Source organism: Sphaeramia orbicularis, chromosome 7, assembly GCF_902148855.1.
Source record: "Sphaeramia orbicularis chromosome 7, fSphaOr1.1, whole genome shotgun sequence".
Classification (NCBI taxonomy): domain Eukaryota; kingdom Metazoa; phylum Chordata; class Actinopteri; order Kurtiformes; family Apogonidae; genus Sphaeramia; species Sphaeramia orbicularis.
The window spans coordinates 11867052-11894627 of NC_043963.1; the positions used below are offsets into that span (position 1 = coordinate 11867052).

Here is a 27576-nt window from a genome sequence, read left to right on the forward strand (position 1 = left end):
TTGAGTTTATAACAGTCTGTTTATTAAACAAGGTAAAGATACAAAGCTTTTTTTCCTTTTTTAAACATTGATATCCTTAGTTTAGTTTCTCAGTCTTGGCTGTGCATATTTAGTCGTCTAGAAACTGTATATGAAACCACAATGCAAGACAGGGAAAAAGTGTAATAAATCTACGCAATACCTTTTTCATAGAGAACATGGGTTAAACAGTTATCATACAGATTACAGCTCAGGAACTCCATGCGGAAGGAAAAATAAAAATAAAGAGTGTTTACACGACTGAATACTGCAGAACACAATACAGAGTAATGGAAATGGGATGATAAAACAGTTAAGGCTTACATGTAAATAACTGATATAAAACATGAATATTAATAACATACGGGTAGACTAAAATAATTACAGTAAGTTACATAAACTTTTACAAAACCCAAACAAAAACATGTTTATGAAAACTTAGAAATAGGTACTATAAATGAGCGACATGTTTTACAGTACAGCAACATGTACATTTTTCCCATTATCTCAAAAAGAGAGAGTACGTTTGAAGAGGCAGGGTCTGTTGTTGGCGTAAAATGTCTGTTTTTTTTTTCAGGCCAGTGGCTTGAGTAATAAGTTTTTATTCTTTTGAAAACATACTATATACTGTATATGTATTTTACATTATTCTCAGTTCCATCTTGACGTCTAGCCGTAGCACCTTTTCACAAGTGCCCTGAAGAATACAGGGTACCCTATTAGTACCATCCAGAGGTTAAAGTTACAGTAAAAATACAACAAACAAATACTGTGTACAATAAAAAGAATGCTAAGGAGAAAAAAAAAGGAGAAAGCATCACCTCCTTTATTAACTCATAATATAGGCCTATGGAACATGACTTATACTGCAGTTTATTCCAAACGGGTAAAGCTTATTAAAGTTTTTAAAAAAATACTTAACCGGGATCAGAATAGCTGTACAATAACTTCACATTTTGGTCCAATGGTTACTGTAGGTTTAATATGAGTGAGATTGCTTTTTGCGGCTGAAGTGTATTAAAACTAGAGCGTAGAGAGTAAAAGAGCGCGACGACGTGTGCAGTGTGTACGAAACGCTGCAACTTAAGCCTCTGATACTTCAAATAATAGTCAAAGCTTAACTAAATAGAGAAAGCGGACGCACGTTTTCGCAAGATTTTCTTTCTCTTGAAACCTCGGCGAGGTTCGTATATGGCACTAGTTCATGAGACGTGAGGAAAATTTCATGTAAAAGCAGTGTTTTTTCTTTTATTTTTTTGATCATACTGTATGTTATGATCGTAAAGGTGCCATAAAAAGTGAATAAACAAACATGGAGTGAAAGATTTTGGGGAACAAACATTCATCTTTCCTTCCTTCCTTTCTTTCTTTCTTTTCTTTCGACTTGCTATTTTTTCCATCTCCTCGAATACAATCATCAAATGGTTAAAATTGTCATCTACCGATTGCCTTTCTTTAGAATTTAGACGACCCTGTAAATGTGAGCGTGCACAAAAATGCGACGAATGTAACAGAAACGACTGCCGTTTTTACACACAGTCAGCGAGTCCTCTTAGCTGCCACGTAATGCCCTTTGGCATTTATTTTCATCCGACAAGATTGAAACAATTTGAGCCAAAACCACGAGGCCTAAAAGTGCTTTAAGATTATCTTTGGATGTCTCCAGAATACACCCAACAAACCATTGTTTTTTTTTTTTGTTTTTTTTTTTTTTTTTTTTCTACTTCCTTAATTGTTTTTTTTAAGGGCAAATATCATCTGGCACATTTTGGAAACCCATTTAATGGAAGAGAGAGAGAGAAAAAAAAAAAACTAAACTAAAACATTAGTCATGGCCAATGCATTCGGCGGTTTACATGACGCTTACGAAAGTGCTTATTAAATCTGACGCAAGACATTCTTCGCCGCTCGATCCTCCGGGCAACATCTAGCCGCTATCGTTACATTCACAAAATAATGCTGTGCTCGTTTTTCACAGACGACCTGGGTCAAGACGGATGGAGGCAGCCTGTTTTTTTCTGAATCTAACACTGAATGCTCATGTCAGCTGTCATAATGCTAATGTAAGCCTTATGTAGATGGCCGAGGGTGCAGGGCCTGGCGCACAGACTCCGGATCCTGCAGGAGACGCTCAGATGAGGGAGATGCGTATGGGGAGGCTGGGGGACTCGGTCCTCTGCGGCGACTGGTGGTTCACTAGGTGCTCCACCACCGTGTGTTTGGACATGTGCTTCATAAGGTAGGTTTCCTAAAACAGATGAAAACACAACGAATGAGCCACCATGAATTACACTGCACGACTTTACAGAAGAGAAGAGGATTAGAACCACAGGGGGAAAAAAAGGTACAACATGTTTTTTTCATTTATTATTATTATGAGAAAAAAGCCAGAATTCTGAGATTAAAGTCAGAATTCAGATATTTTTCTCAGAATTTTGACATTTTGCTTAATGACATGTCAGATTCTATTATAGAATCCAATATAACACCATACTAAATCCATCGCTATGTCAGCCCGCTGTACTCCTGCATGCCATAAAAAGAAGCGACACTCTCCCTGAATGTCAGAAAAAAAAAAATTGAAGTCAGAATTTTGAGATTAAAGTGAGAATTATGAGGAAAAAGTCAGAATTCAGACTTTTTTCTCAGAATTCAGGCTTTTTTCTCAAAATTCTGACTTTAATCTCAAAAGTCTGACTTTTTAAAAAAAAAAATTGTTTTCCTTTTAGTTCAATCCTTATTTTGCTTTTGTTGAATTTTATATTTTATTTTCTTATTTTATTTTTGAGTTTTTTGAAATTTTATATTTGCTCTATTCTTGTTTTATACTGATTTTTTGTAAATTTATATAGTTTGCACTGACTGGAGTAGCACTCCTAATTTAAGATAAGATATGCCTTTATTAGTCCCATAAGAGGAAATTCCAGGAAATTTTAATTTTATTTAATTTCAATGAATACACAATGACAATAAAATCTATTCTATTCAATTGACAGTTTCAACATGTCACATTCTGGATATGTTTCTTTATTTTGCTGAAACATCCAGTTTTGACCTCGATAGAACTGAGCATGTGCAGAAGGGAGCATGTGGGTTTGGAGAATGAAATGATACTTGGCAGAGTTCAATGACTTGAGGGTGATTCTTAATGCAATATATCAGAAATACATGGGGTGTCCCAAAATGTTTTTTCCACCACTCTATAATCCACAGCAGGGGTGTTCAATCCTGGTCCTTGAGAGCTACTATCCTGCATGTTTTAGATGTATCCCTCTTCCAACACACCTGATTCAAATGAGAAGCCTATCATCAAACTCTGCAGAAGCCTGATAACGACCGTCAGGTGTGCTGGAAGAGGGAAACATCTAAAACATGCAGGATAGTAGCTCTCCAGGACCAGGATTGGACACTCCTGATCTATAGATTCTATCCACAGCTGGCTTTAGGTCTTAAATAATGACAAAAAATGTAAAGTTTGCCTGCGCTGTAGAGCTTTCACTATATTTTTCAGCTAAAAAAGCTTACATATAATACTGAACCTACCAGTCTTGGACTTCAAGAAACTATATGATGTATTTCTACTTTCAAATACTAAAAACTGGCCTAAAATGATTTGTAGTGTTTAGAATAAAGAGCTCCTTTGTTTCCAAATCATCACATTAAGGAAAAACAAACAAAAAAAATAGTCCAGCTCTGTGATGACTGTGTTAATGTAGCAGACTGTGTTATTTCACAGATAATTTATAGATTATACTGAAAAAAATAGTTCAAATACTTAAGTTAATATAATGAAACTATCTCTTCCTTGTTACTTCCATCCCCTAACAAATGGGAGTCAAATTCACTTTAGTTCAGGGGCCACATTCAGCCCAATGATCTCAAATAGGCTGGACCAGTAAAATAACACCATAATAACCCATTGTTTTTCAACCGTGGGGTCTCCTGGGATTCAAATGGGGTCGCCTGAAATTTCTAGTAATTGATAAACATAAAAATAAAAAAACTTACTAATAAAAAATATATGGTGAGTTGACAGAGACAATCTCAATACATAAAAGACATGACAAACTGTGAAGCTGAAACTGAAGCACTGTGGTTCTGTTTATCTGTCAAATGTTCATTGTGGTCAGTTTCAGATGCTGCAGCTCTTTCATAATTCATAGTTTGAGTTCTCGTTTGTTCAGTATTAATTGTCAGCCTTGTAAATCCAGGCTGGACTGACTGTACATATCCTGACCAAGGAAAATCAAATTCTCCCTTTGTGCAGTAATCTACACCTGGCTTTTCTGCCTCCGTCCATCATAATATACATTATATAGAATAAATGTCGTCTAAAATTAATATTTATTTGCAACATAGTATAGCAAACTATTACATGATCAAAAACATATTAATTTTAGCAAAAAAAAAAGTCTCTATTTTGAATGTCTGGGGTTGCCAGGAATTTGTGATGTTAAAAGTTGGGAACCACTGGAATATCCTATAAATAATGACAACTCCAAATTTTGGTCTTTTAGTGCAAAAAAGTTAGATTACATGATGGAAGTGTTTACATTTACAAACTATCCTGTCACACAAAATGTGAATAACCCAAACAACCATGAACAACCTGAAATTTCTTAAGAAAAATAAGTGAATTTTAACAATATTTTGCCTCAACTTATCATTTATACATGTACATTATAACTTACAGATCACAGTGGATCTACAAATGCACAAAACATTTAGTAACTGGAACTCAAAAGTACATTATTTAATATATATTCTGTGTAATTTTTGCACATTCCAAATTAATCCTGAGGGCCGGATTGGACCATTTTGTGGGCCAAATGTGAAAACGCATTCAACACCTTATGAGACTGAAATAAAGCGTCAAGGCAGCGTTAACAGCCTCTCAGTTCTTTACTGTCCTGCTTTTTGTTGAAAGGTTTCTTGAGATGCAAATTTATTCTGCAACCTAAAAACTCTCCTGTGACCCAGTAACAGGAACAGGTCTGTTTTAGATCATTTATTTCCACAAACTGACAAGTAGTAAAAGTGTTTTCACACCTTTAAAGACAAGTTCAGATTCATTTTTAAACAATGTAAGTGTTGTTATAGTTGTCAAAAACAAGTTCACATTCACCAGCACAGAAAAAAATCATTTTATTAAGGGAAATAAACTGTAAATGACATTTTTAGAAGGTTTAAAGCTGAATAAAAACTACAATGATCAATGTAGCGAGAACTAAACTGACAAAGAAGAGCAGGTAAACTATTTTACATCTATTTTGATTTTATACTACTTCATATTGTACTTCACTACATTTCAGATGTAAATATTCACCCCACTACTTTCACTGGACACTTACAGTTACTGAAAATATGACATAATACAGTATAAATCATCTAAAAAGTAGTTTAGGCGGTATCTAAAAGTGATGAACTGAAATATTAAACCGCTCTTGCATCTATTTTAGTGATTAAATACAGAAAAATATTCTATATCATGAGTGTTTTTACTTATTTTGTTGATGATACTTGGTAATGGGGCATATCTCTACACTTCTTTTCCTAGTTTTATTAAAGTACTTGTGCAGTACCAATGCATACAAACGATCTACAGTACCGTGCAAAAGTCTTAGTCCACCACTAGATTTGTTGTTTTTCCATGGTTGAAATGAGCATACATATTTATTTTTCTTCTTCAGATACAAAGAGAAAATACAGGAAATTTGTGCAAAGCTTTAGACAAAGCTAAAGACACAAAAACTAAACTAAATGTGTCGTATATTAACCCATAAAGACCCAAACATCCATCACCAATCAAAACCATCTACTGATCTGAAATGTTTAATACCTGTTGATCCATTAATCTTATCAATTCTTTTAAATAATTAGTGTAAAATACATTTTGTTATATTTTCATGGTCATTAGATATGACCCATTTGGACGTTCAGAGGCTCCATAGTTACCGTGGAAACACCGTCATCTTCTACAACATAGATTCACCAGTAAAACCCATGGAGTTGGATCAATGACAGTGGATGGAGACACTTGGTTTATGTTCAGTTAATGATATAATTTACTGAAAAAGTCATTTTTTTTCCAGGTTTCTCTGTTTTTGATATAATGATCCTCAACTTTAATCTGAGCGATTTATGACCATCAACATAATTAGTGAATTAAATATTGGAAAATACATGATTTACACTGATAAAATGAAAAATACAGAGGATAATTTTATAAATAAATGGTGACAAATCACTTCAGAAAGGTTAGATATAGAGAAAATGTCATTTGGGAGCTGACATAAAAGTAGTGCTGGGTCTTTATGTGTTAAAGTCACTATTTAATGTGACCTCTGACCCCACGACATGAAGCAACACAACCAATTAGAAACATCTGACGTGTTGTGTTATACAACAAGGGAAAATTAATGCCATAAATCTAATATTGTCTGAAACAAATAATTAAAAACGTGTTAAATGCAAAGGGAGGTCACACTAAATGCGACTACTGTGGTTTATAAAAGCTGTTTTTTCCTGAAACTTTAGTTTTTCCTGCTGTTCATACTTTACATATATCAGATTGGATCTAAATTCAGAGACAAGTGCATGTGTGTGGACATTAGAACTTTAGTAAACCAACAAACCTAACGTTGGATGAGGACTTTCACACAGGACTGAATAGTTGAGGAGTGATTTCAGACAGAGCTTTTAATTTCCTGTTGCCAGTAGCAACCGCCGCTGACTGAGTTTAGTAACTGTTCAGCGTTCAGTCTTTGTCATATTTGCATCTGTGGAGGTTTCTGTCCTTTATGAGCTGCTGTTTTTTCTCGTGTTGTGGTTGAGGATGTGCAGGAGGTGTGTTTGCGTTGTACTCACTGAGGTGTATGCCCGGCCACACATGCTACAGCAGTAGGCCTTAGCGTTTTTAATGGCATGCGCTGACAAGTGGATCTGCAACGATGCTGAGTCTGAGTAGGCACGGTAGCAGTTTGGACATTTATACGGCTTGTCTTTATTGTGCTGCCTCTGGTGAGACTGTAGAGGGAGAAACACACACAAGAAAAAACAAAAAACAGCAGTTTACTAATAATTCACATAATGAATCTCTGGTGAAATCTGTCATTAGTAGGGGTATGTATTGGCAAGAATCTGGCGATACGATACAAATCACAATACTAGGATCATGATGCGATATATCATGATATATCATGATACTGTTAAAAAGGCAATTTTTTTATTGGTTTGGTTTCTTTTTTAAAATATTTTTGTCCTCCAAGAAATTAATTACACCAGAAATATGCACAAATACTAAACACATTTTTATTTGATCACTACAGGATCTAATGCTATATCACAAAATTTTCCTGCGTTAAAACTTTAATTATGTTTTACAGACATGACAGTTTAAGATCCTGCTCAAATGTTTTTTTTTTCTGTTTGTTCATAACTACCATCATAACATTATTTTTGTACAATACCAACAAAGGAACTAACATCTGCCTCTCAGACAGTAAAAAGTGCTTTTAGGATGCTTCAAATAACCATTATTTAATAAAAGTGTTAAATAATAATAAGTAAGATATCAACAATAAAGAAAACCAAAAAATAAATATGAACCTCTGCCATATCTGCATTTGAATAAATGCCTAAAATTATCGATACAGTTCTTTTTAATATCAATACAGTATTGAAAAATGAAATATCACAATATATTGCAGAACCAATATTTTCTTACACCCCTAGTCATAAGGGAAGGGGATTGATAAGCTTTAGTTGATACCGATGCTCTTATTGATTCGTCTCAGCATCAACACAACTGTTTAATCAGAATTCGAGAAATCTTACCAAGATAAATTTCATTCGTTCCATTGGCAGATTTTTTTGCGTGAATTAGGCAGAAAAATCTTGAATTAAGCAAAAAATCTGCCAATGGAACGAGTGAAAATTATCTTGATAAGATTTCTCGAAATAAGATTTTCAAGATCTATTTTCTAAAAATAAGTTCTTATATCTCACTGAAAAGTTAATCTTTTGGTGATTATGTCTTATTTTAAGTGTGATGAGATATTTTGACTAGAAATGAGAAAAATACACTTGGTAAGACTTTGATTTTTTCCAGTGAGGAAGGAGAATTATTGAAATATAAAACAGTAGGACACAAGGGTTCCATAAATGATATAGGATGACTCCAGCAGAATGCATCCTGTGAGCCAGACTACTGTTTTATTACCCTGAACCTGAACGCAGCAGGACAGATGCTAAAGGCTGATGAAAGAGCAAATAATGGCATTGATAAGAGACTTTCATAAGCTCAGTGACATCAGATTCACAACATGGAACTGTTTATTTCCATCCCTGTCGGTCATTGTGTCGACATCTACGACAGTATCTTCTGTAGTGGTTGATGGTAAACTCACCTGGAGATTTGACAGCTGAGTAAAAGCCTTTTCACATCCGGGATGAGCACATTTATAAGGCCTATCCCCAGTATGGATTCTATAGGAGGCAACGGGAATAAAATCAGACCACACAACATTTCAAATGCTGACTTTTACGTCTTTATACTCATACAATTATTTCTGGATTAGCTTCCCTAAATTTGTCATGTTCTGAGTTTACATAGTGATGCAAAACATTGTTTAGAATTGTAAATGATCTAAAATATATTCAAGCATCATCTATATTTATTCATTTTACCAGGAAAGGATTGTTGAAAACTGTGTCCTTCAGGATCCAGTGCTTGCAAACTGTAATATCGCCCCCTAAGTCAGGGTTAACACGTTCATTTTCTTCCAGGGTTCAGTAGATCAGACCAGTAAAATAACAGCACAACAGCCCAGAAATTTTCTTTTCTAGTGCAAAAAATATCATTAAATTATTAAAAAATTTACATTTACAAACTATCCGAACGAAAAAGATGTGAATAACCTAAAAAAAAAAGACATTTCTTCAGAAAAATACGTCAAATTTTAACAATATAATGCCTCAATTTATCATTTATACATGTGCATTACAGATCAGATCTACAAAGGCACAAAACATTAAGTAACAGGTAGAAAATTGTTAAAATTGCACTTAATTTTCTTTAAACATTTCAGGTTATTCATATTTGTTCAGGTTATTCATAGAATAGTTTGTTAATGTATATATTTTCATCATAATTTAATGGGGTTTTTTTGCACTTAACAAAGAGAAAAACTTGGAGTTGTCATTATTTATAGGCTTAATTAATTTTTTTTGTCACATTAAACCAAGAAGAAAATTTGGAGTACTTATTTATAGGTTATTACGCTATTATTTTACTTGAGATCATATTGGTCTGTATGTGGCTCCGGAACTAAAACATTTTGACATCTTTGACTGATAATATCTTCATTGTAATTTTTTCCCTTTGCAAATTAATCCCATGGGCTGGTTTGGAACCTTTGGCGGACTGTTTTGGGCCCATGGGCCGTATGTTTGACACCCCTATTTGAATTCATGTACTACTGGTTTGATATGGATGCTAACAGACTTTAAAAACATACCACCAAAGTATTTTAGATTATTGCTGGAAATTATAAATGTATTGTCACATTAATACATTTTATTCCACTCTTCACACCAGAAACCAGCGTAAATTTTCCTCTCATGCTGGACTGACCTGGTGTGCTGCTGCAGGTGTGACAGCTGGCGGAACGAGTTCTCGCAGTAGGAGCAGTGGTAGGGTTTGATCCCGAGGTGGATGCGCAGGTGCTGCGACAGGTAGGAGGCGTTGGCGAACGTCTTGGAGCAGTGAGGACATTTGTGGGGTTTGGCCTCCGTGTGGGACTTGGAGTGAATCTGCATTTCTGACTTGGTTAAGAAGGTGAGCGGGCACACTTTACATCTGGGTGAAAGAAGATGGAAGAGCTTAGACATGAACAAATGTGTTGGAAATGCAGTATAAAGAATATTACAATACCAAGATTAAAGCTTAACACGCTTTATTGCCCCATAAGGAAATTCAGTCTCTGCATTTTACCCATCCTAATACACACAGTGCCTAGCATTAGCCTTAGCACTGGCACAGTACAATTCACCTTAGAATGCTATATACCTTAAATCTGTCAACTAGTAAAATTTACCCATACATCATTTACAGTCCCCAAAAATGTACCTTGTAACTGTAAAGTTTAAAAACATTAACTCATCTCTGTAGGGAAATTCAAGTCTCTGCATTTTACCCATCCTAATACACACAGTACCTTGCATTAGCACTAGCAATTAGCATTAGCACCTAGCACAGTACAATTAACACTAGAATGTTACATACCTTAAATCTGTCAACTAGTAAAATTTACCCATACACCATTTACAGTCCCCAAAAATGTACCTTGTAACTGTAAATTTTAAAAAGATTAACTCATCTCTGTACGGAAATTCAGTCTCTGCATTTTACCCATCCTAATACACACACAGTACCTAGCATTAGAATTAGCATGTAGCACAGTACAATTAACCCTAGAATGCTACATATCTTAAATCTGTCAACTAGTAAAATTTACCCATACATCATTTACAGTCCCCAAAAATGCACCTTGTAACTGTAAAGTTTAAAAAGTTTAACTCATCTCTGTACGGAAATTCAAGTCTCTGCATTTTGCCCATCCCAATACACACAATACGTAGCGTTAGCATTAGCAATTAGCATTAGCACGTAGAACACATTAGGAGCAGTGAGCTGTCATTGAAGGCACTTGAAGACCAAGCTTGATGCATTTAGGCGAAACATCTAATTTTATTCACCTCATCAAAACAGCATACATATAAATTTTTAACAACCAAAATAATTTAGGGAGAACTCTCATTTTTCCTGTTAACAGAAAAAATGCTACACTAGCTTATCACACTACATTCAGTATTATATGTACAATTAACACTAGAATGCTACATAACTTAAATCTGTCAACTAGTAAAATTTACCAATACATCATTTGTAGTCCCCAAAATGTACCTTGTTACTATAACGTTTAAAAAGGTTAACTCATCTCTGTAGGGAAATTCAGTCTGCATTTTACCCATCCTAATACACACACAGTACCTAGCATTAGCATTAGCAATTAGCACATAGAACACATTAGGAGCAGTGAGCTGTCATTGAGGGCACTTAAGGACCAAGACTGATGCATTTAGGCCAAACATCTAATTTTATTCACCTCATCAAAACAGCAAACATATAGTTTTTAATCAAAATAATTTAGGGAGAACTCTCATTTTTCCCTGTTACTAGAAAAAATGCTACACTAGCTTATCACACTACATTCAGTATTATAAGTACAGTTAACACTAGAATGCTACATACCTTAAATTTGTCAACTACCTTTTCATACTACATTCAGTATAATTCAGTAATTAGTCTGTGTAATTGTTCAGTTGGTCTTTAAGAAAAAAAGATGACACTTACACTTATAAATCTTGAATTATTTCATTATATTCAATTATTATTTCTTTTTTCCCCCTCTGACAATAAACTGAATATTTCAAAACAAGATATTTCAGGACTTCATCTTGAGTTTTAGAAGCATTTTTCATAATTTCCTGGCATTTTATCATCTAAACTATTGATTTGTCAAGAAAATAATCAATAGATTTATCAGCAATGAAAATAACAGCTAGTTGCAGCCCTATTTCATGCTGAAATGAGTGAAATCTACTGAATCTGAAGGAGAACTTAACATCGCTCTCTAATTTTTAGTTGACCTAATCAAGCAAATGCCTCTTGATTCTTTCAGACCACAATTCAATTTATGAAGTGGTTTTACAAAGTCAGGACTAAAGGAAACGACCTCTGCTAAACTATGACGACAGTGTCCAGAGTCTGACCTGTAGGTTTTTCCTTCTTTGGGTGCAACGGTGACACAGCCTTGGTCGGCGAGGATGGGGTAGGGCACTACCAGCAGAGGACCTGTTGGGTTTTCAGCCTTGATCTTCTTCCGTCCTCTGGGGGCTTTGGGTGGGGGTCCCAGCAGTCCCGCCAGTCCTCCGGCCTTCATGTGGTCCATGCCCGGACCGCTGGCCAGCCCAGAAATGATGTTCACAGAGGGGGCGCCACCTAGGCGGTTCTGGCTGCTGGAGGTGGGGGTCGTGGGGGTCAGGGCCTCTGAGGTGCTGTGGCTGTCGGGTCGGGATGAAGGAGCCAGACCTGACGAAATAAAAGAGGACTTTAATGTGGTTTTCACAGGTTCCCTCTTATTGTGTGCTCTTTGCATTTATGGTTCCAGTTCTTTTTACTTTTCCTTTACTTTAAGATGAAATGTTAATTTTCTGCATCACTGGACAAAAATTCTATAGTTGGGTGATTCTATGAAAACTGGGATCATTTTGGTACCTGGCACTTTGCCAGCTTTTGAGACCCAATAATACAAGAGAAATTTAGACTTATTTCCCCCCAGGATGTACCTAATGATGACCTCAGATAAATGCAAAAAAAATAAAAAAATACTCTTCTTCTGAGCCATCTCAAAATTAATGAAATTTTAGTAAAATTTTGGGGCCAAAAATAGGATCCAAATTGGGACATGAAAAGCTACCTCGGTATCAGTGCATTTTATCTGGAAAACATGTCTGTAAATGGTCTTAAATACCACTATAAATAAAGACTGTGTTAAATTTGACAGTCCTAGTGGTTTTTCTAATCCAGACATGCAGGTTTTTCATGAATCTCAGACTCATTCCAGGTTTTGAGAGTAACCCATCATGTCCGCTGCCGTTACATGCAGAACCTGCCCATTTAAACACAAATGAATCGTGAGTGATTTTGCAACAGCGGTCATTTTTGTGAAACACTCTGCCTTGCATAATCTGTTTGATTCCCAAAATGTACCTGTGAGAGAATAAAGAGATATTAAAAAAAATAGTGCAGCATAATTTTCGTGTCCTTTTTACCGTGTTACATGTGGATTTTTGCATAAAGATAATATAAAAATGTGTTTTATCTGAAAAATAGTTTCTCTTTTATCTCAGTAAATATTTATTTTTAAAATAGACCAAAGTGCTTCCAAACTTCCTACATAACAGTCTACATCTTGTGTGAATTTTTAGACCCGGTGTCCTGTTTTTAGGGACCAGTTTCATAGAAGCACCCAGTTACATTTCATCACTTTTTAATTCAAGTGGAAGAAAATACTAGAATTTTACTAAAAAAGAACATAACAAAGAATCAATAATCAATGTTCAAAAGTAAGTAATGCAATAATACAATGGCAAGAAACAAGTCCAAGGCACAAATAACAACCCCCCCCCCCCCCCACACACACACACACACACACACAAAAATACAAGTCCCTTATCATCTTTGCCAATGTGTTTTGACCACAGTCTACACTAGGACGTAATACAAAAGACATGCTCAGTTTTAAAACTTCAGTGCATCATGGGATGCTAATCATGGGACAACAAACAGTTGCCTTCGAGTATGGCAGTAAAACATGAATTGGAAAGAAAAAAATGGCAAAAGACATTAAAACATGAGTAAAAGAAAAACACAAAAATAATAATAGTACCGTAGTCATAATAAAAGACAATACATGAAATATACATTGGAAAAGAGGTAACGAACGCACAGCTGTACACATTTACATTGTGTTTTTGACTCAGTAAAACTCTTTTCCATTACCTTTTCCACTACCATTTTCTCCCTAATAATTCTAACCACTTCTTTGGACTCTGTTTTCACGCTGTATAAAATCTACCCCATGACGCATATGTTAACGAATCACATGTTTTCAGGCAAGATATATGTTTGAAAACTGTAACTACTATTTCCAATGTAAGTCTGGAGGCCTGTATATTCTTTTAATCATTTTAGTACATATTTTTAATTATTCTAACCTTTCCGATTTTGATTTTATCCACTCTGTACTCCCTTCTAATTACATTTTTTTCACATTTTGTCAAAGCACTTTCGTTTTATTTCTTACTGGATGCTCCTTTTGTTTTTATTTATTACATTTGAGATAGTTTTATATATTTTACACTTTATATAAAGCTCACTGAATTACCTCAGTGTGTGATGTGCCATAAAATTAAACTTGACTTCCCTGTTGACAACTCAATGAAAATGTGAGTCATCTACACGCAGCTTTTTTAAGACTACATGCACCAAATATGCAGAAACTGTCGGTTTAGTCTTTAATAATTTGTTGTATTCAAAAGGCTTGCACTATTGTACATTGTAAATAGAAGTAGACCGATATATCGATTTTTTTCAATATTGGCCTTAGTTTATCGATATTTGATCAGTAGTAAAAATGTTCTAAGATATTTGATCAGGCACCTGTGTGGGCAGCACTTGAAGTTCAATAAATGTTCTAAGAGTACTGTGTGTACATGTATTAATAACTTCATTTATATTGCTGCATAAAAATCTTTATTATCTGAGTGTTTCAATTATATTTTACGGTCAATGTGCTTTAAAAAAAAAAAAAAAAAAATCAGCATTAAATATCGGCCTCAAATAACAGCTGTAGATATCGGCCATTGGTTGACCAAATTCTTAAAAATCGGCATCGGCCTTAGAAAAACCAAAATCAGTTGACCTCTAATTGTAAAATCTTCATCTGAAGCTGACAGACAAAAGACAAAGTGCAATATTTGCCTGTGATGTGGGGTGGAATACAAGTAAAAAGCAGCAATAAATGGAAAAATACTCAAGTACAACAAAGAGGAAGTTAGTTCAGTACTTGACTGAAGCTCCTTCTTTCTCAGTGTATGAATAAAATATCTGAATCTGAATCCTTGGTTACAAAAATCAATGAAAAAACTTAATTCTGTCCATTAATACCAATAATTGTCCAAAAATAAGATTCGTCTAAACCGCAGCACAAGTGTTTACGGTCAGTTGTGATATAAACTACCTTCATACTAGATAAACTGAATAAAACACAGTACTAATACATGTCTCCTCCTCCTCCTGTTGACGCTTTAGGTAGTCCAGACGTCGGATGCCGTACCTGAGCGATGGTTGATCCGGCCAGATTGCTCGCTGAGCTGCCGCATGTGCCAGTCTTCCCATAATCCTTTGGCCTTCACTGCTGTCTTGTCATCCATGTTCCCATCTGAGACATTATGAGGTGACGACATTTTAATCAGTGAGCAGTAAACCACGTCACAATAAAACCTCAGCACTAGCGCACATAAACTGGATATTGTAAGAGCTACTGGAGGTAAACAGACAGAGTATGGTTTAACCCATAAAGACCCAAAGCTACTTTTGTCGCAATTATAAAAAGGAATTTTTCTCTCTATTTAAACTTTCTTAAGTGTTTTATTGCCATTTATACTAGGGGTGTGCAATATGACAATATTAGATCGTGAAGGATTAGAACGTATTGATGATCCAACAAAGTAGAGAAGTCATAGAATCGGGGGGTTTATACGGCAGGTGCGTTCTGAGCTGTACATACCCAACAATGAGTACACGCACACCATATGACCTTACAAAGTGACAGTGAAACTTAAGACTTAGTCTCCCACTGTTGTGCAGTTTTTCCTTTTCCCTACCTTCGGAAACTTTAATTTGAAGGGGCAGGATGTTTGTTTAAGAGGGCATTGCTCCCTCTTACATTTTAGTATGTTTATGTTCTTGGCACGTGTTGGCAAAATTGCGCAAACTATTTCAATTAAAAATCTTCTGGAAGGTTCTTTGGGCTAAGTTGTCTGTTTTGTTTTGTTTTTTTTCGTTTGGGGCTGTGTTTTACACAGGGAAATTATTTGGTTGCACTCTTCAGAAAGTTGCAAATTAGTCTCAAAGATCAATGTAAAGCATTGTGATAAAATTGAGATCGTGATTTTATTTTAAAAAAATCGTGATATGATATTTTTGCCATATTGCCCACCCCTAATTTATACTATTATTATCTTCTGAATTTTGCATTTTTACAGTGAAAATCAGGTATTTTCCTTATTTCAACTACTGATCTTATAGATGTTCATAAAAGCTCAGATTAAATTTGAGGGTTATGATATCAGAAACTAGCGTGTTGACCCATGGGGATCCATGGGTTCTAGATGTGGTAGTTTTTATGCCGTTGTTTATTCGTCCATGCTGTACCGCATTTGTCCAGCAGTCACTGCCAAAGCATTCTGGCCATAGCAATGTGATTGTAAGGCTATTGTATTCCAAAATTACCGATATCTCCCAAAATATTGGTCCTATCAACTTGCTGTTTTCGCTACAGTCTTCCTAGACCAAAAATACACAAGTATGCCAAATTGCAGCAGTCAGCTCTTTCCAAATTTTGTGTGAATTCCCAGACACATGCACACAGAGGCCACTTGGCTTTTATAAAATAGATAGAGAAAACTGAAAAAAGTGACTTTATCAGCAAATATATCATTAACTGAACAAGTGTGTCCATCCACTGTCATTGATCCAACTCCATGGATTTTACTGGTGAATCAGTGTTGTAAAAGATGACGTATTTCTATGGTAACCACGGAGCCTCTGAACGTCCAGATGTGTCATATCTGATGACCATGAAAAGACGCCAAACTGTATTTTACACCAATTATTTACATGTATTGGTAGGATTAATGGATCAACAGTTATTAAACATTTTAGATCAGTAGATGCTTTTGGTCATCAGTGGCTGTTTGGGTCTTTATGGGTTAATCAAACAAAAAATGATAAAACATTTAAAATCAATCAAATCAATTTCGGCTGAATGTGGAAGCTGAATGAAAATAAGTTTGATGTCCCTGTTTTAAGGTGTTAAAGTGGGAAATTAACGTCTGTAGAAACCTTGTAAAATCAGCATCCCTCTGGTTGGTGCTGTACCTGGTCCAGAGCTGGAGGCAGGCCGGGCATGTAGAGCGATGTCGGGCTGTCCGGACCCCTGCGGCTGAGGGTGGTGACCGGGAACCTGCTGAGGCTTTGGCACCGACATGCCGTGCTGTGCGCCACCGTCCGGGGACGAGGAGGGCACCAGCAAGGGCTGCTGGGAGGGGGTGGAGGTAGGCGGCAGGTGCAGAGGTCGGATCTTCTCGGCCATCAGCTGCTCCTTGATCTTGTTAATGAGCACCAGGTTATCCAGCTGAAAGGGTTAACGGGTCATGCTCAACAGAAAACAGCCACCGTGTGTGAATGTCATTCACGCCCCAAAAACACGACGCAAACGTCAGCAAACGGTGCCCGGAACGCGGTTTGGTTTATCTCATCTATGAGATGTATTTTGGGCAGAGATTTTCCACTACGTTCACACTGCAGGTTGTAGCCTCTTAAGCCCAGTTGCCCCGGTACTGAAGGCAGTCACAGTTCCACCTGCGTTGCCATGGTGATGCTTGGAGCAATATACATGTTTTTCTCTGCACTTGCTTATTGTATGTTGCTGCTGTTAACTATGGAATCTCCCCATGGTGGGATAAAGAAAGTCTTATCTTATCTAATTTTATCTTATCGTATTGTATCTTATCGTATCTTATCTTGTCTTATCGTATTTTATCGTATCGTATCTTGTCTTATCGTATCTTGTCTTATCTTATCGTATCTTATCTTATCGTATCTTGTCTTGTCTTATCTTATCATATCTTGTCTTATCTTATTCTTATCTTTATCTTATCTTATTCTATATTTCCATATAACCAGAAAAATATCAGCTAAAACCAAATGTTGGACAGCAGAACACAATCCACACAAGCACTTAAATCTGCAAATATCTAAAACAAGCTAACAGTTCCAGACCAGCGTATGTCATGAATAATTTAATCAAAGAACAGACCAACGAGACAAACTTAGCAGGGCTAAGCTGTTAAAAGTCACTGAATGAGACAAAGAAGAGCAAACATAAAGGTCCAATTATAACGCGATGAATACATATTTTGTCTTACTTTTGCTGTTTTCTGATCAGACCCAGATTTTGTATGAATAAAACTTTGCCTACTTCGTTGTTTTGTGTTACACTGAAATGAGTCCCACTGGAAACAAATGGCTCAGGGCTCAACAGGTCGATGCACAATTCCAATTTTTTGCTGAAATTTTATTTTTTTTTTGCACATTTATAATCCAAGTGCGATGCCATGAGACTCCTATGTGAACATTCTACGGTCCTGAGGTGATGTCACACTGTGTTTACAGAAGTAAATATGGATCTTTCCAGGCTCCGCTTCCTCCAGTGCAGAATTATGACGTATGCTGCATTTCAATGACGTAAAAGTTGAAATCCAACCGTTCAGACTGAAGCAGGGTTCGTACACATTTTTCAAGGTCAAACTCAAGCACTTTTCAAGCACTTTTAAAGCTCATTTTCATCTAATCACTAGGGTAAAATCCATATCTACAGACATACATATACTTATGATTTTTTTTTTAACTTTTTATCACAATGATGTACATTGTATTATGCTATAAACATCTAAAATTATGTTTCATAATAACAAAAAGTTTACAAATTAAAAGAGAACACAAAGTTTTATCCAAAAACATGGAAGCCACTTGGCCACTCGCACTGGGACAAAGATTTAGATAAAAATTTACCCGCAGTCGACCTGAGAACACCCGCTAATTTTCCTTTTTGGACATAGAGTTTTATTTTTCTAAATGCATCACCTCTCTGTAAGTAGCTTTGGCTTGAGTTAATATTAAAAATAAATAAATAAATAAATCCCAGAGTTATAAATGCAAGCACTTTAAAGCACTTAAACTAAAATTCAAGCACTTTTCAGACCTTGAAAACACAACGTTGAAATTCAAGCATTTTCAAAGATTTCAAGCACCCGTACGAACCCTGTGAAGTCCAAGGTTATAATAGTTTTGGATTTTTCATTATAGTTTAGTTTTATTTAGTTTTGACTTGTTTTTCTCTAATTCAGTTAGTTTTAATTCATTTTTAGAGCAGGTTTGCTAGTTTTTATTAGTTTTATTTTTTTTCTAAGTGCTTAGTTTTAGTTTATTCATATCTTTTCTCTTCTTCTCCATCGTATTCACATAAATCTCATACAGGACTCTGCTACTTTCTCCCAACTTTAGTCACCATGTTTCCAGGTAGAGTGGGGAACAGAAGACGACCGTAAACCACAAGTGACGAGAAGTGACGGACCGTTAAATATCATACGGTGCCGCTAGCTAAAGTTGCTCAAGCAAAATAAATCGATTTCATATCAAACCGGATACTGACAAAAACGAAAAGGAAGGGAATTTTATCCATAATTCTTATATGTTTTAGTTCGTTTTGTAAGCACACAATACAGTTTCAGTTAGTTATCGTTTTTTTCTTTCAATTATAGTTTTTATTTATTTCAGTTAACGAGAATGTTTTTACAATTCTAGTTTTCGTCATTTCGTCAGTTTTCGTTAACGATTATAACCTTGGTAAAGTCACACTGTAAAATATCAGTTAAGTATCTGATTTGGCCTGGGTCTGATTAGTATATTGTTATAAAAAAAATCTGATAAGGGTCAAATATGAGGGAAAAAAAGTCCGATTTGGTCCACTTTTACCTGCAGTGTGAACATAGCGTTAGTGTACGAGTGACAAACCGCTGCTGAATGGCTGAAAGGACATTCACACATGGAAAACAAGGCAATAAAACGTGGAAATGTCACAGCGCTGCACGTGTTCAGAGTGGACTTACCTGGCCTGGCATGGATGGGGGTGGAGGCCAGAAGTATGGGTTGTTAAATCGAGGCTCTGCCATCCTAAAACGATAGAAAAAACACATATTTAGACAAGGTGATAATGGATATATACAGATAATAAAGGATATATACACGGTAAAATTAAAAACAAGGTGCATGCCTTGTGATTATTGCACTGAAGGATGGTAAGTATTGCATTTAAAACACTTTAAAACACATGTATTTGTCAGTATTTTATCTTTTTGTGGTGACTGCAGCTGACTATTATCCATTTACAGGCAGCTGATGGCTCTCATTCAGCTTCTACTTTTTCTTGTTAAATGTCATTTTGTCACCCGTTGTAGATTTCTGCTGTGACGAACCGACAGACTTTCACTGTACAGTCAAAAAACAACAACACTTTAACCGCATGCGAGATTTCACAGGCTGAGTTTCACGTTTAGTGGAAATGCAGAACGATTTCTCTTAGACCAGAGTTTGCGCATGTATTCAGTTTCATAAACGCTCACTTTTATCTGGTGTCGAATGCACTTTTGCAATTAGTCACCATATTTAACAGCATAAACAACACATAAACAGAGGAACTGATCTATGTATTACTTTATTAGTTTATAACTTAGCTCTAATTTTACACCACGCTACATCGGATTTTACTGTGCTGTCATCTGTTATGGTTATTTTTTCTCAGGTAGATTGAATTTATTGATTAAATACTGTAAAAGCCAGTACGATATCTGTCAAAAATAAACATATGAACTAAGTCAGGGGTGTCAAACTCATTTTAGTTCAGGGGCCACATTCAGGCTAATCTGATCTAAAGTGTGCCGGACCAATAAAATAATATAAATAATAGGATAAGAACTTATAAATAGTGTGAATACCAAAGTTTTCTCTATGTTTTTGAGTGAAAAAAGAAAAATTCCGTAATGAAAATGTTTACATGTACGAACTGTACTTGAACATAACATGAACAAATATGAACCTGAAAATTCTTAAGAAAAATAAGTGCAATTTTAACAATATTATGCCTTAGTTTATCATTTATACATGTGGATCACAGCGTACAAATCACAGTGGATCTACAAATACACAAAATATTTAGTAACAGGCAGAATATTGGTACAATTCTACATACATCTCTTAAGAAATTTCATATTGTTCATATTTGTTCAGGTTATTCACATTTTTTTTGTTAAAGGATAGTCTGTAAATATAAACATTTTTGTGTAATTTTACTTTTTTTTTTTTTTACACTAAAAAAAAAAAATTGCGTTTTTCATTATTTATAGGCTGTTATGTTTGTTTTTGTACTGGTCTGACCCACTTCAGATTCAATTGACCTCAAATGATTTTCACTTCCTTGATTGTTAATATCTTCATTATAATTTTTGCATTTCACAAATTCATCCAAGGGGCCAGATCGAAACCTTTGGCGGGCCGGTTTTGGCCCCCGGGCCGCATGTCTGACACCTGTGAACTAAGTCATCATTTTGGGCCAATAAGAACACAAAAGAACATGTAACATAGGCAAAATGACCAAAAACGAGCAACATAATGAACAAAATTAACAAAAAGAAACTACAAGGACTTTCAAATGATTAAAATGGTTAACAACATAAAAAAGATTAACAAAATAATGAACAAATTGAGTTACAACAACCTAAGAATGACTAAAATGGTAAACAAAATTACCAAAAATGAGCAACGTAATGAAAAAAAATCAACAAAATGAAGTCAAACTACCTGAAAATGATTAAAGTAGTCATTGAAATGACCAAGAATGAGCAATATACTGAACAAAATGAATTAAAACAACCTAAAAGTGATAGTGAATCGATAAGGTGAGTTGAAATGAAAAAAACAAAAAAAGCAAAATAATGAACTAAAATTGCATGAATCTGTGTTTTCAAAACTTAGCAATTGGACTCAAAATGGATCTATAGCTGCTTTGATTTTTTCTTTTGTTTTAATTCTCCTTATTTGAAAAAGCACTACAAATACACTCGCATCGATTTCTGCAAAAGCGTTTACAAGATGCTTTTCCAGTGTTTTTACATAATAATATCATTTATGTGACAAAACTATGAGGGAGGGGTGGCTTGGCTCTAACTTTTTGCGTTTCCATTACGTATCAGAACCTGGAATCTGGTACCTGGTACTACTTTTCTAGTACTTGCTCAGCTGAGGTTTCAAAATGGGTGAAGAGATACTAAAATGAAACGTGATATCATGAATTGCGTACAGATAACATGCCACTTTTAATTAGCGTGTTATCTGTACACATTATAAGCTTTCAGCGTGTATATGTATGGGTAAAATAGCACGCCATTAGCGCGATTAGCGACTAGTGCGATTACCGTTTAGGTTTAGGGTTTATTAGGTAGCGCGATTAGCTGCTAGCGCATTGACACCCCATGTGAATACGTCATATTCACATAAATAACAGTCCAGCAGGCCTCATAGTTATTAGGTCAAACCAGACTTAACCATGCACTGTAAAAAAAAATCTGTAATTTAACAGAATTTTTACAGTTTATTTTACATATTTTTCCTGTATTTTTAAGATACAAGAAAATATCAATGAAACTACAAAAATAGACATGTAACTGTGGCTTCACTTTATATCAACTTAAATTAACAGTAAATTATTGGAATTAAAATCTGGACAACTACTTTATTTACAGTTAATTGATAGATTTTGAAAGATAAATCAAATGTTTTTATGTGTGGTATATCGTTGTATTACATCAAATATTAATTGATATACAAGTTTTTAACATAAAATTATGTGATAAACACCAAGTAATAACAGAACTTTTCTGCAATTTTAAGCCCTATTATTTGTTTTATAACAATATTCATCCATATTTATAGGTAATTTGATTGTTTTAATACATGTAAATATTCTTTATTAAACATTAAAAAGTCCAAAAAATATGCAAAATCTCATGTAAATTTAGGGCAAAAAAAATTATTTTAATTATGGAAAATTACTGTATTTTTATGAGATGGTTATTTAACAGTATTTTTTCAGCACCCCTGCTGGGGCTGAAAGATATATCATTATTATATCGATAACTAGATATGAACATTCAAGATATTAATATTGAAAAAGCAACGATATAAGCGATATAGATTTCCCCTGCGCTCACCCTGCATGTACAGCTCTAGAAGTCAAAACAAATTTTATTTATTCGTACTTTATGTTCATGTTGATGACTGGCAGTGAGTTCTTTTAAATAAAACTGCACTTTCCACATTATTTTGTATTATGATGTTTGTATTTTTCTGAAAAATGCTTGGTTTTCACCGAACCCGTAGTCATATCATATCGTATCGATATCGAGATATCTGGCATGAATATAAAGATGTGAAATTTTGTCCATATCCTTCAGCCCTAACCCCTGCTGCCGGACGAATACAGTTTTTTTATGATTTTTTTTTTTTTAACAGTGTATTTCAATCCACTAACCTTTCATTTCATTTCACATGACTAATATTTCTGTGACTGAAGTTCAAGCTGCTGAAGCTCATACCTGAACCCCCCCCCCCCCCCCCCAACTCACCAATGAGTGGAGTTATTATACACCAATATGCACAAAAATACTCTAAAAACACAAAAAAGCACTAAAATACACAAGAAAATACACTAAAATATACAAAAAATACACTAAAATGACTGTTGGCGGCTCCACTCATTCCCATCACCATAAAATGATCGATTAAGATTGACAAAGCACATGTACTAATATCATTTATTGTCATATTTAAGGATTAATGATATATTATAGGTATAATTAAGGCCTTGATTTAGGTCGATCACATTTAAGACTCTTCAGACACTGTGAGTTAAAGGAATAAAAACACAAAAAAATCGCCTGAACATCAAATTAAACAACAACAACCATCAAAAATCAAGGTTATCGTCGGTGAAAATGTTTTTCATCCAATAATTCTGTCAAAGTCAGCGTTTCCAGTTTAGAAACCTAATGTCACTGTCATCACCATGTTCTGCTGATATCAACAGTTGATTTATTAATCAGACAAAGTGATTAACCAGTCTATTACTAATTAAAAAACACTTAACAACACAGATAAATGTATATGTGTTCATTCAAAGAAATAAGAGTCAACATGGAGGCGTTGGGTTCTCAAACTTACAGTAAAGCTGAATAAATGAATTAGTTTTAAGGGAAAACTAAACACATCATCATGATGTTGAGTCAGAATAAAGGTTGGATGATGAATTTGTGCTCATCCATAAAAAAAATGGATGACGCAAAGAAAAATACTAATAAGAAATAATATCATCAAAGGCCAAAAGGTCATTCTTAATATCAGAAGTTCACAATCAGAGCATCTATACATGTATTTAACATTTACTCCAACAGGTTTCATTCTTATCTTTATGTAGAACACTAATATTATTCAGATTATCCTACAATGCTTTAGTTTATTTTATTATAATGGTCTAACTTTTAATCCATCATTTATTGGTTTTATATTATTCTGTTTACATGCACTAGATAAATACATCTGACTTCTGAAATCTTGTTTTTCCAGCTTTTATTAAACCACAGACTTCTTTTGTGCAAATTGAAAGGTGTGGCTAGAATATTAATATTATTATGCTATAATTAATGATTATATTTTACTTTTATTTGCTATAACATGCTACAATTACTTTTAAATGTGTTTATTCTCCTTAAAAAATTAAATATAATGCCATTAATGTAATAACCAGACAGTTGCATGTGAACTTGATGTGCATATGGAGCCACGATTTTATCATTATAATGGTGTTATTCATTATTATGTTTTAGTTTCATGTGCTATTATGTATTATAATGACCTCTAAATGTGATTATTATCATTAGAAATAAAATATAATGGTATTATTAATGATTATATATTAGGTTTATTTCCTACAACATGCTATAATTACTTTTAAATGTGTTTGTTCTCCTTAGAAATGAAATATAATGCCATTAATGTAATAACCAGACAGTTGCATGGGAACTTGATGTGCATATGGAGCCACAATTTTATCATTATAATAGTATTATTCATTATTATGCTTTTGTTTCATGTGCTATAATGTATTATAATCTGTTTATTATCTTTAGAAATAAAATGCAATGGTATTATTAAAGATTACATTTCTGTTGTATGTACTATAACGTCTTATAATGACTTCTAAATGTGTTTATTATCATTAGAAATAAAACAATGGTATTATTAATGATTATATATTAGGTTTATTTGATCTAACATGCTATAATTACTTTTAAATGCATTTATTCTCTTAATATAATGCCCTTAGTATAATAACCAGACAGTTGCATGTGAACTTAATGTAGTGGTTTTACTATTTACTTGTGCAGTGTGAATCGTAAAGTTCCACCTAATCCAATCCTGATTCCACCTAATGTGCATGTGTAGCCACAATTTTATCAATATTAATAGTGTTATTCATTATTATGTTTTAGTTTCATGTGCTATTATGTATTATAATGACCTCTAAATGTGATTATTATCATTAGAAATAAAATATAATGCTATTATTAATGATTACATTTTAGTTTTATGTGCTATAACGTGTTATAATGACCTCTAAATGTGCCTATTATCGTTAGAAATAAAACATAATGGTATGATTAATGATTATATATTAGGTTTATTTTCCATAACATGTTACAATTACTTTCAAATGTGTTTATTCCCCTTAAAAAATTAAATATAATGCCATTAATGTAATAACCAGACAGTTGCATGTGAACTTGATGTGCATATGTTGCCACAATTTTAGTATTATAATGGTGTTATTAATGATTACATTTTAGTTGTATGTACTCTAACGTGTTATAATGACTTCTAAATATGTTTATTATCATTACAAATAAAACCTAATGGTATTATTAATGATTATATATTAGGTTTATTTTCTATAACATGCTATAATTACTTTTATATGTGTTTGTTCTCCTTAGAAATGAAATATAATGCCATTAATGTAATAACCAGACAGTTGCATGGGAACTTGATGTGCATATGGAGCCACAATTGTATCATTATAATGGTATTATTCATCATTATGCCTTTGTTTCATGTGCTATAACGTATTATAATGTGTTTATTATCATTAGAAATAAAATACAATGGTATATATTTTATCAATATAATGATATTATTAATGATTATATATGAGGTTTATTTTCTATAACAAGCTATAATTACTTTTAAATGTGTTTATGCTCTTTAGAAATTAAATATAATGCCATTAATGTAATAACCAGACAGTTGCATGTGAACTTGATGTGCATATGGAGCCACAATTTTGTTATTATAACAGTATTATTAATGATTATGTTTTAGTTTCATGTGCTATAACGTATTATAATCACTTCTAAATGTGATTATTATCATTAGAAATAAAATATAATGGTATTATTAATGATTACATTTTACTTGTATGTACTATAACATGTTATAATGACATATAAATGTGTTTATTATCATTAGAAATGAAACATAATTGTATTATTCACGATTATATATTAGCCTTATTTAATCTAACATGCTATAATTACTTTTAAATGCATTTATTCTCTTAGTCTAATAAGCAGACAGTTGCATGTGAACTCAATGTAGTGGTTTTACTCTTTACTTCCAGTTGTGCAGTGTGATCCCTAAAGTTCCCCCTAAATATGAAATAAAGCCAGTTTTCAGTGTTAAAACCTGCACATTCGGAACCTTTAAACGCACACATTTGGCTCCTGTGGCTCCTTTTGTCTCACTGTGAATTCCTGAAAATAAGTGCAACGTCGCTTTAAATTTTCAGATAAACGCAGTGGGTTAAAAAAAAAAAAAAAAAAAAAAAAAAAGCTCCGAAATGACCCAAACTTTGCTTTCTTTGACTTTTCGGACACGTCGGCTGGTCTGGGTGCATCCACGGACCCGGGACCGACGGCCGGTTTTTACGCATCGAGCCTCCCGGTGCGTCTGAGACATTCTCAGACAGTTTTCTTAAAACATTTCCAGACAAAAGAGAAACAAAAATGGCAGCCTTATTTTTATAAGGCGGGACGCCATATTCTGCAGACCCCAAAAAATTTAGGAGCATGAACATTTAGTGGAGAGGAGGAGGAGGAGGTCTGGGGAGGACGAAGGAGCCGTCGCGGACACAAAGGTGTGTTTATCATGTCAAAGCCACGAATGATTGTTTACGGCGAAATGCAGGTTTGAATAGCCCGGCCTCCCCACCTCTTAAAAAAACTGACACTTCCTACAACAACCATGCCCTGCAAAAAAAAAAAAAAAAAAAAAAAAAAAAACAGCACGGAAACGGACAAGCCTGCGTCTTGTCTCCAAACAAACCACCCGGAGCCAGAACGCAAGGTCAACAAAAAAAAAGAAAAAAAAAAAGAAAAAAAAAAAAAAGACGCACAAAGACTCGTCTGCGCAAAGACGCCGTGCCATCTCCAGCAAATGTCACTTTTTAAGGCTGCTTTTTTTCCTCCACATTCTGCAACTTTTGGGCGAATCAAATGGCAGGAATACAACTGAATGCACAATAATGCACCTATTTTATGCAGTGCGCCACCCGCAATCGTTACGCATGGGAGCGAAGATAAGAAAAAAAACAAGACATGCACAAATACCTTACGTCCCGATTGCAGATATTGTCTTGCGAGTAGAGCTATAATATAAAAGCTTGATGTTCTTTCTGCCTGCCTCCAGTCGGACCACCGCTTCCGGGTCGCTTTGTTCACTTCTGGGTGCCGCTGCAGGCTCCGAGCGGCGCGCACTTCGGCTAAAAACACGCTTTGGATTTTTTACATCCTGACCTATTTTATTCATGTTCAAAACAAAGCGTATTTTTGGTTTTAACCCCAGCACTTTTGGATCGGATGCATGTTTCGGACTCGAACCGGTGGGGAAAAAAAAAAAAAAAATCAGATCTGGAAATGCAG

At 34.5% G+C, this 27576-nt stretch overlaps 1 protein-coding gene across 3 annotated transcripts; it reads right to left on the reverse strand.

Annotated features, from left to right (window-relative positions):
• On the reverse strand, positions 1-27576 carry znf362b (zinc finger protein 362b). 3 transcript variants are annotated; one of them, XM_030139362.1, is made up of 9 exons: positions 27265-27576; positions 19600-19663; positions 16772-17036; positions 14982-15086; positions 11854-12172; positions 9653-9877; positions 8427-8505; positions 6886-7044; positions 1-2266 (listed from the first exon to the last, which is right to left on the reverse strand). In XM_030139362.1, the coding sequence occupies exons 2-9, from the start codon at positions 19660-19662 to the stop codon at positions 2150-2152; spliced, it is 1332 nt and encodes a 443-aa protein (XP_029995222.1). In that variant the 5' UTR covers position 19663; positions 27265-27576; the 3' UTR covers positions 1-2149. The 3 variants fall into 3 exon arrangements, with proteins under 3 accessions (XP_029995222.1, XP_029995221.1, XP_029995223.1); XM_030139361.1 differs by having other exon boundaries at positions 16772-17063; XM_030139363.1 differs by having other exon boundaries at positions 16808-17063; positions 27265-27574.

Excerpts from the sequence above, each read along its gene's own strand:
- znf362b (XM_030139361.1), bottom strand. The coding sequence starts at position 19,662 with ATGGCAGAGCCTCGATTTAACAACCCATACTTCTGGCCTCCACCCCCA. Across the intron at positions 17,064-19,599 it reads CCCCATCCATGCCAGGCCAG|CTGGATAACCTGGTGCTCAT; the intron begins GTAAGTCCACTC and ends TAACCCTTTCAG. Across the intron at positions 15,087-16,771 it reads AGGGATGCTGATTTTACAAG|ATGGGAACATGGATGACAAG; the intron begins GTTTCTACAGAC and ends ATAATGTCTCAG.